Source organism: Phocoena phocoena, chromosome X, assembly GCF_963924675.1.
Source record: "Phocoena phocoena chromosome X, mPhoPho1.1, whole genome shotgun sequence".
NCBI lineage: Eukaryota > Metazoa > Chordata > Mammalia > Artiodactyla > Phocoenidae > Phocoena > Phocoena phocoena.
The window spans coordinates 90,338,016-90,353,231 of NC_089240.1; the positions used below are offsets into that span (position 1 = coordinate 90,338,016).

A 15,216-nucleotide genomic window follows, 5' to 3' on the forward strand; every position below is an offset into this window, starting at 1 on the left:
TGCCTTCCTTGACCTTCCTCCCCCAGAACTTCTCTATCATGTTTGTACCACTCACTGTACAAGTCAGTTAACCTGGTGTATGTCTTGTGTTTCCAGCCAGATTGTTAGATCCTTGAAGGCTGAAACCATGAGTTATACTTCTTCACTTGAACCCAAACACCTGGTACATTGGACCCAATATCTGCTGATTTAACCTAAATGAATACAAACCATTTCAGAAAGGATATGAAATTGGCCAAGTATCTGAGTCATGAAAGTTAAAGCTTTCTGGTCACCTGGTTTGGTGACTACTGCTTTTCCATTCCTGGAACTCTTGAAAGCCTATTTAACTAGCCTCTTTCTCCACACCAAGACTGAATAAGAAGCAGACTGATTAAGAGCCAGGATTTACTCAAAGATTCTCCACGTAAGGCATAAGGGTGAGAGAGAGAGAGAGAGAGAGAGAGAGAGAGAAAGAGAGAGAGAGAGAGAGGTGTTGAGAGGGAGGGAGGAAAGAATAGGGTAGAAAAGGGGATATAGAGTATCTGGTGCTCAATCCAGTATGTGATTTGCCTCCAGCACCGTATACAGGATCCCATCCACTTGTTCTGAGTCAAACCCGATCTCACGAAGCTCCAAGTGAGGGAGGACAGAGGTAAGGAGATAGCTGACGTGGATACGCAGCCGCGTAAGCTTTGCCAAAGCCCTGTATGATGGAGTGAGGGACAGGAGAAGAGATGACATGAAGTCGTTAGCCAACAGAACAAAATGAAGCTCCTTCAAAACAGGCCTACATTTCTCAACAATTACGTTTCCATTAGCTAGAAAGAAAGAAGAAAGCACAATGCCACCAAGCACTGGGAGGTTGGCTGCAGCTCTCTAAGAAGCGATTGCTCAATCCTTGGTGGCCTAGGAATTAATTAAGGCTTCTTCCCTTATCTATGACCAGTAACGGGGCGGGGGGGGGGGCGGGGAAGGGTCCTAAGGGAGGCTTCCCATTAGCACTCACAAGCTGATTACTAAACCCTAGTAATTAACCTTTCTAGGTCATCTCCCTCTGGGGTCCGGTAGGAGACCTGAGCCTTCTGCAGCACTTCCAGGTGTGTCTCTGTCTCCTTCAGTTTCTCTTTTAGTTCCTGCTTTTCCTCTTTGGTTCTTTCCAGCTCAGCTTTCAGAATCTGGAACTCAGCTTGGCGATAGCCCATGTGTTTCTTGCTCCAGTACAAGCCTTCTGTCTCCTGGGTACTATAGGTCACCAATTCATGTTGGACTTTCTTGAATTCAGAATGCCAGTGATTCCTCTCCTGTTCCAGCTCCTCCACCTGCAGTCCAAGAAACAGAAATTCAATGACCCCACATACTAGTGAAAGCTAAAGAGAGTGCCCCAAATTTTCCTGAATATATTCACCCTGTGATTTCTCTAAACATATTCTACTATGGACCTTTTCAAACCCCAAATATAAGAGGGAAGCCCATTAGGGTTCACTCAATCTGAGATATACCACAGGATCATTCAATGGCTTATTCTGTTTAAAGGCCACAGAACATGAGATCATTGGAGTTCCATCTCTCTGGTTCCTTGGTTACAACGGCCTCTCGTTGTAGAGTAAGGTGTTACTCTAACCTTTTGCTGGAACATATTCCTTTCTGCCAAAACACGTTCCAACTTTTCTGTGGTTCTCTTCAGTTCCTCTAGCTCTCTTTGGTTCTTCATCTTTGGTGTATGACGACCTCCGCTCTCCTCAGAGCCTCTTCCTTTCTCCACAACAGCTGCAGCAGGAGTTGCAGCAGAGGCCACAGAAGAGTAAGGCACCGGGTTCCAGGATTCAACTGCTTTCCTCCTCTCAGCAAGCTCCTCTCTGTTAAAAGGGATCAGCTGAATGGGAGCTCCTGAATCTCTAACACCTTTTGCAACACCGACAACAGCTACAAAAGGTCCCTTGCTTACTTCCTCCTTGTTTAGGTGTGTGCTGCCTCTGTTAGATTCTTCTGCCACCAATCTTGGCATCTGATCTTCTAATTCTTCAGGGAGCAGGGAGCCCTGGTGTTGGTCTTGGGCCCCTGCATACAGAACTGAGACCTCCCTACTCTGACTGGTATTCTTGATTGCTTCTGGGTATTCTGGGGAAAGGTATGGTGGTGTGCTTCTCTCAGAACTCGATTTATCATGGCTGTTCTCCCCTTCTGGGTAGGCAACTGCTGCCTCTACCCTCCTGTAAGGGCCAGGCATGGAATAATCTAGAGGAGGTGTTGTCATCTCATTCTGGAGCCTTCTTCGTTTCTCCACAGGTTCCTCACCTAGGATCCATTTGTACTTACTGCAAGAAGAGAAAATTAAATTTTAAGCTGTCACAATATAAGCTAAGTATATTCTTATCCTATGGAGCCCCTCTTCAAATTTCCCCTATTAAAACTGACTCTAGCTGTTATTCACAGATCATTTCAGATTAGGAATACGTCTTTACCTCCAAACCCCAAACCCTTCACTTATGCAATTTGCTGAGACAGCAATGTGTCTTAAGAAACAGAGTAGATTGAAAGGTAAGAAGAGTCAGCATCTGGATATAACAGGACCAGGCTGACCTTGGTAAGATTTCTGAAAATAGGATTGAAGCTAGCCTGACTTAGAAGCTTCCAAACGGCAAGTAAAGGAAGAAAACCAAAAAAATACACATTCAAAATCACCCAACACGAGAATGGAAAAAAAGGTCATAAAAAGCCTAGTGGAGTAAGCAGAGGAGACCGAGCCAGATCGTTAAAGTGTCACAAAGACCTTCCAGTATCAATGACTTATGCACATTTTTTATACTGCTATGGAACAATACACAATGCCTTTGCCAGCCAACTGGGTTGTGGCTATTGCCCATTATCCACTTGTAAAAGTTAATTAAAACACAGGGCCCTAGTCAGAAACAAAGAAACTGAATCGGCCAATTCAAGTCATTCCCCACTTAGGGCAAAAGAATTCCCCTTTGTCAGGGCAAACAGGCACTCCCTCAGTTCTTCAGGAAAGCCCAGGACAGTGACCTCAAATCACCTTCTATTTGTAGCTGCTATATTATACTAACGGTTGAAGGAACTAACAAGAAAACTGAAGCCAACGAAATCCATATGCAAGTTTATATCATGCAGCACCATGGGACCCCCATTTTTATCCTTATAACTCTTGTGCTCTCTCTCCAGAAAACCAAGAAATTTCAAGGTGAAAATTAACTTTCAAATTCTCAGTGAGAGGGCTTCCCAGGTGGCGCAGTGGTTGAGAATCCGCCCGCCAATGCAGGGGACACGGGTTCAAGCCCTGGTCCGGGAAGATCCCACGTGCTGCGGAGCAACTAAGCCCGCGAGCCACAACTACTGAGCCCACGAGCAACAACTACTGAAGCCCGCTCACCTAGAGCCCGTGCTCCGCAACAAGAGAAGCCACCGCAATGAGAAGCCCGCATACCACAATAAGAGTAGCCCCTGCTCACGACTAGAGAAAGCCCGCACGCAGCAACAAAGACCCAACACAGCCAAAAATAAATAAATTAATTAATTAAAAAATTTTTTTTCCAATGAGAAAAGAGCCAGGCACATTACTGGCCACCATATCTCAAGGCTGCTTGTATTTCTCTGTAATTTCTGAGAATATCTGTTAAGACATCTCAAACCTTAGCTTCTTAGAATGCCCTGAATGTTCTTCAAAACTAGTGTTCACCCAGAAATAAAACTGGTCTGTCATCTTAATAGATCTTGTTGTGTCGGCCTTAGGGGGAAAGCAAAAGGACTTAGGGGCTATGTAAGAACGAATGTATCCATCTTTAAACATGCGTAGGGCCACTCTAGGTGGTCCATTTAGTGGTGGTAATGAGGATGATAGTAAAACAAGCAGTTTGCAGGTATAAAGGAAGGGTACATGATACTAGATAGCAACAACAAAGTTTTATGAAAGGCAATTAAAGTCAAATTATCTGCCTTCTCTTCATTTTCCCATCTCTAAGGATTCTGTCTTTAATTATCCTCTCTTCTCTCCCTGCATTTTTCTTTTTATTTATTTAATTATTTAACTATTTAATTATTTAATCATTCATTCATTTGGCTGTGCTGGGTCTTCGTTGTGGCATGCGAACTCTTAGTTGTGGCATGCATGTGGGATCTAGTTCCCTGACCAGGGATTGAACCCGGGCCCCCTGCATTGGGAGCGCGGAGTCTTAACCGCTGGACCACCAGGGAAGTCCCCCTACATTTCTTTTCTTTGGTAATCTCATACAATCTTTTGGCTCTAACTTCTGGAAGATAACTTCCAAGTCATTTTCCCAGCCTTGATCTCCAGTACTGAATTTCAAACTGCCTGTTACACATTTCTTTCTGGAGGTCTCACTGATATCTCACTCAGTATGTATAAAACTGACCCTTCACCTTCACCTTCAAACCTGCTCCCTCTCCCACGTTTCCTATTTGTGTTATGACACCAACAAACTCTCAGTAATTTTATATAGTTCTACCACTATCAATACCCAAGTTCAAGTTCTCATTACCTCTCTTGGACTCTTGCAATGGCCTCCTCCAGTCTCCCCTTGTCACACCTCCAGATCACCCACTGCCAAGTTAATCTTCCTAAGGCATTGCTCTGATTATGTTGCCTCCCTATTTGCAATCTTTAGTTATTGTTCCCCACAACATAAAAGCTCAGATGTCTTAGCTTGGTATTCAAGCTTTTCCCTTCCAAAACACAGGAACCATTTACTGAGCACTTTGTGCCAGACAGCTCTTAATGTGTATGGTCTCACCCAATTCTCCCAATAACCCTGAGGGAGGAGGTATTTTTATCTTCATTTTAAAAAGAGGATGCTCAGGCCTAGAGAGATTAAATAACTTTCCGAAGGTCATGTAGCTAGTGAGTGGCAGAGCTGGGATGTAATTTGGCCCTAGCTTTATTTCTCACTACTTCCCTTCAAAGATACCAGCCAAACAGAATGCCTCACAAATTCTCGGGCTGCTTCTTTTGAAAGGAATACACTTCTCCTCCTCAACACTGCAGGTCTTAAGTCCAGTTCAAATGCCACTTCTGAATTCCTATAACACTTTAGCACTCTCTCTATAATATATATTACTTTCTACTGTGTGTGTGTGTGTGTGTGTGTGTGTGTGTGTGTGTGTATTGCAGGTTTCCCACTAAAGTATAAACTCCTTAACAGAAGGTAGTTTAACTAACTTGCTACATGGAGATGAGGGAACAAAATTTTGCAAATAAGAGGCAATCAAAAAAGGAACTATTATGTTAATGAGAGACAGTGAGTGGATTTCACTTACTGGTTCTGTAAATACTCCTGGTTCTTCCCTCTAGGAATCAAATCTTATTCCAGACCTGTATTCACTGATTCAGTAGAGATTAATTTAGAGTTTACATAGCAGGAATTATTTTCCAACTACATAGTTTCTTATTTTCTTTTTTCTTTTAGTCATATTCCTCCATTGGCTGTCTGCAGAGAAGTCAGCTGATATTTTGATAGGGATTGCATTGAGTACTCAATTTCGGGAGTACTGTCATCTTAACAACATTAAATCTGCTGATACACAAACATGAAATGTCTTTCCATTGGTTTAGGTCTTCTTTAATCTCGTTTAACAGTATTTTGTAGTTTTCAGTGTACAAGTCTAGCTTTAATTTCTGTTAACTTTGTTCCCAAAGATTCTATTTTTGAATCTACTATAAATAGAATTATTTTATTAATTGTTTTAATTTTTATTGTTCCTTTCAAAGAGTCAACTTTTGGTTTCACTGATTTTCCCTATTGTTTTTCTATTCTCTATTTCATTTCCATTCTGATCTTTTATTTCCTTCTTTCTCCTTGATTTGGGTTTAGCTTGCTCTCATTTTTGTAGTTTCTTAAGGCAGAAGTTTGTTACCAATTTGAGATATTTCTTCAATTTTAATATAAGCATTTACAAATATAATTTTCCCTCTGAATATCTTATTAGCTTCAATCCATAATTTTTTGTATATTTTATTTTCATTTTCATCTTAAGATGTTTTCTAATTTCCCTCGTGACTTCTTCTTTTACTCATTTGTTATTTTGGAGCGTTATTTAATTTCTACATATTTGTGAATTTCCCAAATTTCCTTCTGTTGTTGGTTTCTAATTTAATTCCACTGTGGTTGGAGAACAGCCTTTGTATGATGTCAATCCTTTTAAATCTGTTGAGGCTTGTTTTATGGTCTATCCTGGAGAATATTCCATATGCACTTGAGAAGAATATGTATTATGCTGTTTGGGGGTGAAGTGTTCTGCACATATCTGTCAGGTCCAGTTGGTTTATAGCATTCTTCAACTGTTTTACTTCCTTGTTGATCTTCTACCCATTACTGAAAGTGAGATATATCTTTTTACACCTTTATTGGAGTATAATTGCTTTACAATGGTGTGTTAGTTTCTGCTGTATAACAAAGTGAATCAGCTATACGTATACATATATCCCCATATCTCCTCCCTCTTGCGTCTCCCTCCCACCCTCCCTATCCCACCCCTCTAAGGTGGTCACAAAGCACCGAGCTGATCTCCCTGTGCTATGCGGCTGCTTCCCACTAGCTATCTATTTTACATTTGGTAGTGTATATATGTCAATGCTACTCTCACTTCGTCCCAGCTTCCCCTTCCCCTTCCCCTTTCCCCGTGTCCTCAAGTCCATTCTCTACATCTGCATCTTTATTCCTGTCCTACCCCTCAGTTCATCAGAACCCCCTTTTTTTTTTTAGATTCCATACATATGTGTTAGCATATGGTATTTGTTTTTCTCTTTCTGACTTACTTCACTCTGTATGACAGACTCTAGGTCCATCCACCTCACTACAAATAGCTCAATTTCATTTCTTTTTATGGCTGAGTAATATTCCATTGTATATATGTGCCGCATCTTCTTTACCCATTCATCTGTCGATGGACACTTAGGTTGCTTCCATGTCCTGGCTATTGTAAACAGTGCTGCAATGAACATTGTGGTACGTGTCTCTTTTCGAATTATGGTGAAAGTGGGATATTAAAGTTTCCAACTATTATTGTTAAATTATCTGTTTCTCCCTTCAATTCTGTCTGCTTTTGCTTCATGCATTTTGGGGGTTCTGTTGTTAGGTCCATATATGGGTATAATTTTTATATCTTCCTAATGGACTTTATCAATATGAAATGTCCCTCTTTATATCTAGTAACATTTTCTGTTGAAAGTCTATTATTCTTTCTGATATTAGTATAGCCACTCTAGCTCTCTTATGGTTGCTATTTATATGGTACGTCTTTTTTCATCTTTTTATTTTCAACCTATTTGTATCTCTGAATTAAAGTGTATAGATATTAAATTTGTGTATGTTAAAAAAATCCAATTGGATAATCTCCATCTTTTGATTGGATTGTTTAATCTGGTCACATTTAATGTTTTTACTGTTATGTCAGAATTGACGTCCGCTATTTAGCTTTCTGTTTTCTCTATGTGTCATGCCTTCTTTGTTTCTTTCTTCCTCTACTTTTCCTCTTTTCATGTTTTGTGGATATTTTCTAGTTTAACATTTATGAATCTAACAATACATTACTACAATTACTACTTTATATAATGTTATGCCTTTTGAGGAAGCTAAGAGAAGTAAGTGGAGCAAGGACATATTTATAATATTTATAGAGTTTGTTAAATCAACCTTCTTTTTCCATTTTTAATTTTCTTCACTTCTTACTGTGGATCTGAGTTACCATCTGGTGTTAATTCCTCACTCTAATACAGCTTTGCTCCCACCCACTTCTTTTATGCTGTTATCAGCAAATATTTTACATCTATACACAAGCCCAACAATAAAATTATATTCATATATAAAATTATATACAAATATATACACATTGTTTATGCAATTATTCTTTAAATCAGTTAAGAATAGAAAGAGGAAGAAATATGCCACTGTATTGTCTTTTACAATTAATTACAGTTACCACTGCCAGTACTCTGTTTTTTCATGCAAATTTGAATTACTATCTGGTGTCACTTGCTTTCAAGGTGAAGAACTCTTTTTAGTATTTCTCGTATGCAGCTTTGCTACAAACACATTCCATCAGCTTTTGTTTACATAAGAATATACTTATTTCACCTTCATTTTCTAAAAATAGTTTTACTGGATTTATGATTCCCGGTTAAGTCTTTCTTTAAGTACTATGAATATGTCATCCCACTGCCTCCTGGTTTCCATTGTTTCTGATGAGAAGCCAGATGTTAATCTTACTGGGGTTCTCTTTTACATGATGAATATTTTTCTCTTGCTGCTTTCAAGATATTCTCTTTGCCTTTGGCTTTCAATATTTTCACTGCATAGCTGTAAATCCCTTTGCATTTATCCTATTTTGAGTTACTTGAGCTTCTTGGATGTGTAAATTAATGTTTTTCATCAAATTTGGAAAGTTTTCAGCCATTATTTCTTTGAATATTTTTTATACCTCTTTTCCTCCCTCTCCTCTTCTTCTTGTACTCCTAATTTGCATATGTTGGTGCACTTAATGGTGTCCTACATTTTTCTGAGGCTCTTTTCATTTTTCTTCATTCTTTTTTCTCTCTATTCTTCAGACAGCATAATCTGTAATTGCTGTATCTTCAAGTTTGCTGATTCTCCTGCCAACCCTAATGTGCTGCTGAGTCCCTTTAGTGAAATGTTCACATTAGTTATTACACGTTTCACCTCAAGAATTTCCATTTGGTTCTTTCAAAAAATAAATTTTGTCCCTTTATTAATATTCTGCACTTGATGAAACATGGTCTCCTTTAGTTCTCTGAACATATTTATAATGGCTGCTTTGAAGTCTTTGTTTGCTAAATCCAACATCTGGGTCTCTTTAGGAGCAGTTTCTATTACCTGCTTTCCCCCTACCCCTATGTACAGGTCACACTTTCCTGTTTCTTTGCATGTCTCATAATTTTTTGTTGACAATTGATATTTTAGATAATAACAGTATAGCAACTCCCACTTCCCTGAGTGGTTGTTGCCACTGTTTGCTGGGTTGTTTTCTCAGTGACTTGGCTGAAGTGACTCTATGAAATTTGTTTCCCCTGTAGTATGCTGAGTATTCTGCTCAGATTTATTCTTGATTTTTATCTTTTACCTGGCAATCTAGGAGTTACCCTGAGTCAGCATAGGCCAAAGGTTATAATTAAGCCCTCTTAGCCAGTTAGATTTTTACCCTGTACCACTGGATATATGTGTGGCTTGGAGGCTGCTATCACAGTTCAAGGAATTCATGTTTCTACCCCACATTCAGCCAGGTAGTAGTAGCTTGGATTTTCCCTCTCCAATCACCTCTGACCCCTGGGTCAGAGTAGCTTACTGTTCATCCAGTGGTTGATTAGAGGTTGTGCTTAAGTCCCTAGTACCAGTGAGGCTCCTGCTCTCTGTTGTTTGATCTGTGTGAGGCTTGGGGACTGCATTCAAGTCCACCTTGTGTCCTGAATGAGTGCGGTCTCGTGCTTATGCACAGCCTTCCTAACCGCCAGGGTTGACTATGATCCCAGGAGTGCTCTTCTTGGCTATCTTTTTGCTTGGTTCTCTCTGTTACCAAACTTATGGTTATGCAGCCATTTTGCTTGTTGTAACTTGCATCAAGGAGCTATGAGTGCCCTTTTAATTGTTTGCCACTAAGGTTTCCATTGTTTGTGACAATGCCCTTAGGAATGGAATTCTTCATGATCTGTTCCACACAAAGTCAGTTCTCCCTAAGCAGAACCTCTGTGCCACTGTGCAAGAGCCGATGGCAGGGACAGTGAGTGGTCCACTCTCTAAGAGGGAAACCTTTTCTTTACAAATGGGTGCTGGGATGGTTTTTGGCTTGCTCCTTCTGGCATGAACCTCTGCCCTATAAGTAAGCTAGGGCTGGAGCAATAGGAGTCCAGGATTGTCAGCATGCTGTCCCTAGGTGAGTGCTTCCACGCTTTGAATGGGGGCTGGGTGGGGGAAGAGAGACCCAGTCCTCTTGATTCTGCTTGGAATAGAGCTCCCGCAAGACAGACCTGGGGGATATGAGAAATGTCAGAGGCCTAACCCCTCAGGTGAAACCATAGCTCTAGACTAGGAGCTAGGAAGAGAGGGAGCCCCCAGTTTCTTGACCACACCTACCTGGATTAGAGCTTCTTGAGTAGTTACATAGCTTGGAGGGGGATGAGAGCAGGCGAATGCCAAAGACTCTTGCTGTTCTTTCTGAGATTTAATAGATTTTCTTGAATGAATGTTTCTGTACTTGCTGTATGCCCCTAGGACAATTTCTAGGAACTAGGAATGATTGTTTTGTTTTGTTTAATATTTTTTTCCAGTTAAATGGGTACTTGTTGGTGAAAGAGTTCATCACACTACTCATTTTGCCATTCTGGAAGTCTTTCTCAAAGATCATATTTTAAAATGTTAATACTGGCTCTTGAATCAATCTTATTCATTTTCAAAACTGTTTTTCTATTTCTACCTCATGTTTGTTGTTTCAAATATTCCATTAACTATATTAGAATGTCTCCCTCCTCTCCTTCCACCATTACGATGTAATTTGGATTTTTTTTGGTTATCCTTTTAAAACATGAAATAATTAGCCTTTGACATATAGCTTACTCAAAGGTTCTCTAAATATCTAAATAAATTACAGCCACTAATTCTCACCTTTGTCTGTATGCTTATGGCTACTTTAGACCTTAGTTTATACCACTCATATGAAACCTAGCATGTACCAGGGATGCTTACATATATAACTCTGAGTACCATAAGCTCCTTCATCTTTGATTCCATCACTGCCTTAGAGCACTGCTTTCATATAGTAAGCACTCAAATGTATGTAGAATGAATGAACAGAAAGGGGACTATTTCCTTTAAAAGATATAAGCTGTCTTCCCCTCAAAGGTTATGCTTGCTTACATACTAGCTAAACGTACTCTTTATTGCAGGTCTTCCCCTCCCCTTGCTAGATTCGTGAGACTCACAGAGCCGTTTCCAATGACACCTCTGGAACACTTTCTAGGTCTTATAACCTACTCCACTAGAAATTTTTAAAACATGCTTGGATGGTGTAGGCTTTATTTTATCTAGAGTTAAAGAGCTGTACTACATGACCCAAGGACCCTTATCAGCTTCAGGTTTTGATAACGAAGGAGACTTTTGCAACCCTGGACTAAACTTATTATTCCCTTAACATGGTTTTAACAGGAAACCTTGTATATTTTATTAAACTCTTGGGCACCTTAATTTTCCTCTATAAAATTTGAATCCCCCTATATGTGTAGCTTGAAACGACATATCATTTACTGACCTTACATAAAACATATGACATTAGCAGCATCGATTATCACATATCTCTTGAAAGAACACTATTCTCGAATTAAAATTACACGTAAATAGTCACAGTACTTTGCCTGTCCTCCAGAGCCAAAACCCAACTCTGGATACAGCAGTTCTATAAAGACTCATATAGAAATCCTAATTAAGACTGATGAAGTATGCCACCCAATGGATGTACTGCCATACTGCACTCATAAAATACACACATACATAGGTTAGCATTTGTTATCTCCTCCAGGTTACCAAAATTCACTAGACAGTACCAAAAGAAACACTGAAGAGAAAGGAAAAGTGGTCACAGTAGGAAAAGGACAGCCTTCAAGAGCAATGACACCCTGATACTCCAGTGGCAATTCTGATACATGACCATCTCAAGGAGATCGAGGTAGAGAGGTAACAATGTGCTTCGAAAAAACACAGCACTTTACTGTACACCCCTCCCAACCAAAAAGGGGAGTTGGAAAACTGTGGATGGAAACAGTAGAATTAGACTCAAATCCCTGAGACCGACTAGGCTATATTTCTTACTCCCTTGCTGCATAGTTCTATCTCAGAAATAGCTCCTTCAATATGACTCGATTCAACCATTAGTTACTGAGTACCTACTCTCTTCCAAGGCACTATTCTTGATGCTTTCATACAGATTCTCACTTAATTCCTTTAGAGTTCTACTAGTTTTTCTCCTAACAGTTTACTTCTTCTTGAGACTTTTTGTTCATGCTCGGGGTGACATGGGGTTCCTTCAGTATCTACAGAGCTTAATTGTGGAAGAATCACTGAAGAGGGGACTTGCACACATAAAGAGATGTTTGTCTAGGTATAAGAAGCTGAAAAGACCCACCTAAGAAGAAAGAAGGAAAGGAATCAGTAACTTTGGCAGGGGCGGGGGCAGGAATCATTTTTACCCTATTATATATTCCACTGCTTTTTTCCTACAGTATGTTAGGAAAATATCCAAACGGAAAAGGGTTAATGAAAACTTCACAACCTACTATTTAACAGTCATATTATTGAGGACTATAGAAGTTTCTACTGTTAGAGAACAACTCTGTACCTTCCCTATGGCTTGGCCCTGCCCGAAGTGAGAAGCACAGTGGCGAGGAGAAAGCAAGTCATAAATAGCAGTCCTGAGTTCCAGTCTCATGGCAGCATAGGGGCAGTCATACCTTTTAGTGCTTCAAATATTCCTGATGTTTAAGAAAATTTCTGTTGTAAAGGCTAACAAAATAATATTGATAAGGTGCTAGAAGATGAACAAGTAAATCCCAAGACTAAACTTATACTAAAAATTTACCCTAGGAAACAATGAACTAGAAGGCTTACCTAATGGCACAAACTTCTAATACTTATTTTTATATATGGCCAACATGTGCTAGGCCTACGGGGCTGCACAGGATTTCAATATTCCTAAACTTAAGGAAAGAAATAATGCTTATCTATGTAATGTTACCTTACATTTGTATAGTACATTACGCTTTTCAAAGGGTTTTCATGTCCATTATTTCACTTACACAATTCCCAACATAATGTGAATACATAATCCATAAAAGAGCATTTGTCAGACGATGATCACCTCCAAAAAGTAAAAAAAAAAAAAAAAAGATCGACAGACTTGACATGACAGTTATAATGCTGAAAAATGGGGGATACATGCAACATGCAATTCTATCAACCCAAAATGGTGTTTCTCCTTCTGAATTCCATGCCAGGCCTTAGGAAAAACATAAACATTATAACCATACCAATTTATTTTACAGGAAAACAAACCCTGAGGCTTATTACTGAAGAGAGTCTATGTTTTTTTACCCACCTGGAAAACTGAAAAACACTGGAATCCAGAGGCTTAAGTTGAAGAGAAGGTGTTCTGCTTTCTTCTCCAACAGATGAAAGCCGGCTAGGGCTATCAATTCCCTCATATTCAATCGTCTTATTATTCAAGTCATCCATATCTTGAATAGAAGGGATCTTGAGTGGATTAGTGAATACCTAGCAAAGAAAGAAAGAACTCATAAAAAATCCCAATTTCAAACTAAATACCAAAGGATGAGTCAATCCTTCTGATGCTAGGAAAGAACACTTGGCCAAATAAAAACGAACTGTTTCCTACACAAAACAAACAGCGCGCAATAATGTACACTAGAACACTGACCCCAGGCACGTTCAGTTATAACCTTATCAACTGGACACCAACAGACCTCCCCAAGTCACTTATTGGCTCCCAGAGTCATCCCACCCGCAACAAACCCAGGCCCCCTAGTCACTGTCTAATTCTCTCTTGTGACCCAGTTTAAGGCTGGGTTTTCACTCCTCTGAGCTCTGTGATGAGGGAAGGGATGAAGGGAATAAGCACTGCAGCAAGGGTCTGTGCTGGTCTTGGAGAAATGCATGCGAGAGACTAATATATATTCGTATTGCACACACACAGAGACATGCATCTGGGATCTTGTGGGAGAGCCAGCTTATGAAGATAGTATGAATGATGAAGGTGAAGGAGTATAAAGGGGAGGTAAACTGAATGAGGACAGGGCGGTCCCAGGAAATCTCCCAATCTCTAGATCAGACTATTAAGCCAAGACATGAGGGTATGCAACCTGTTTATTAATACACCTGGGTCTTGGAAGGATATCAGAGGAAGAATTAGTATTTAATTGCCTCTATCCTCACCAGTCTGACCTACCCTGACTGAGTGGGTGGAAGGTGAATCTAACATGCTACTAGCAGGTATCTCTGGGAAAGAGGGTCAAGAGGAAAATCATGCAGAAAGGCAAGGTTGGGTGGGGAAGATATATGGGTGCTATGGTGGCTGTCAGGAAAGGAGTGTCCCTGAAAGGACGGCCAACCTTATTGCACCCTTCAGCGTCCGGAGCTGGGCAACCATGTCCGAGAGACAGTGCTCCTGAAAATTCAAAACAGCAGAGTCTTTATAAAGCCAGCCAGCCTGAAAGCAGGGATGGGGAGGGGCACAAAGAACCACCCCTTCTTCCCAAGAGGAAGGAGAAAGGAATCACCCCTGAATCCTGGAAGAAAGGAGACTGAGGAAAACCAGACACTCAACAGGAGCAGCCTGTATGAGGATGGAACATAACCCTGAATATTCTGTGACACCGAATGTGATATTCACACTGTCCAGAATCAGTACTGAATCCAAATCTGGACAATAAATGATTTGGCTTTTCTATTTTTGGTGATCTGAACATCAGTAACAGCAGATCAAAGCAAAATCAAAAGATCCAGTGAAAAAAAAGACCACCAGAACAACTGGTTTGTTATTGCTATGCAGCTTTCAAGAGTGCTGCTTCCTTCAACCTATGTCCTCTGTTGGGGAAAATTTTGTGTAAGAAAAGCAAGAGGGTGGACTGTCTCTCACCTGGTGGCTCTCACTTTCCACTGGTACCTTCTTCTTCTCAACAGTTTGATCTCTAGGAGAAGATAAAAGGGATATTTAGTTCACTCATGAAATTTCTCAGTCTGAAATGGATTACCAATTATAGACTTAGGTTATAATGTTCCTTCTAAACTAGAAATAGTGTGAGCCTTGTTGAGTAACTAAGTGCTCCTTCCTGAACTCTGCTCCTTCCTGAAGAGAGATTTCAAATGCCCTATCAAAAGGTGGGGGGAAGAGGGAGAGAGGGTAAAGTCAATCACTAGTTGAGACATTCAGGAGATGACTAGAAAGAATAAAGAACTGGAAGACCAGAGAGGTGAATAGGGAAATCATTTTAAAAAAATCATCTCTCTTCTCAAAATTCTCCTGTCCTATTAGGAAGGGTCAGGCTCCTCTACCGTACGATATAGAGCACCACCTCGGGTATACTCAACTGTTTCTTAGCTTTGCTCAAGTACAGGTCTTCATCAACGAGTTCTTGTTCCTCTGGAACAGAGCACCTCCTGCAGTACAGAGAAGAAATCATCTTTCAGA

The 15,216-nt window shown here is 40.2% G+C and overlaps 1 protein-coding gene across 2 annotated transcripts in view; it reads right to left on the reverse strand.

Moving 5' to 3' along the window:
* Nucleotides 1-531: 531 nt before the first annotated feature.
* MORC4 (MORC family CW-type zinc finger 4) overlaps nt 532-15,216 on the reverse strand; it is a 49,584-nt gene continuing 34,899 nt past the window's right edge. The window contains exons 12-17 of one of the 2 annotated variants that reach the window (XM_065900718.1): nt 15,117-15,185; nt 14,665-14,716; nt 13,108-13,283; nt 1,604-2,297; nt 1,018-1,301; nt 532-685 (exon numbers count right to left, since the gene is read on the reverse strand). In XM_065900718.1, coding sequence (XP_065756790.1) covers nt 532-685; nt 1,018-1,301; nt 1,604-2,297; nt 13,108-13,283; nt 14,665-14,716; nt 15,117-15,185 — 1,429 coding nt within the window. The remainder of the gene's footprint in view (nt 686-1,017; nt 1,302-1,603; nt 2,298-13,107; nt 13,284-14,664; nt 14,717-15,116; nt 15,186-15,216) is intronic. The other variant, XM_065900719.1, reaches the window with a different exon arrangement.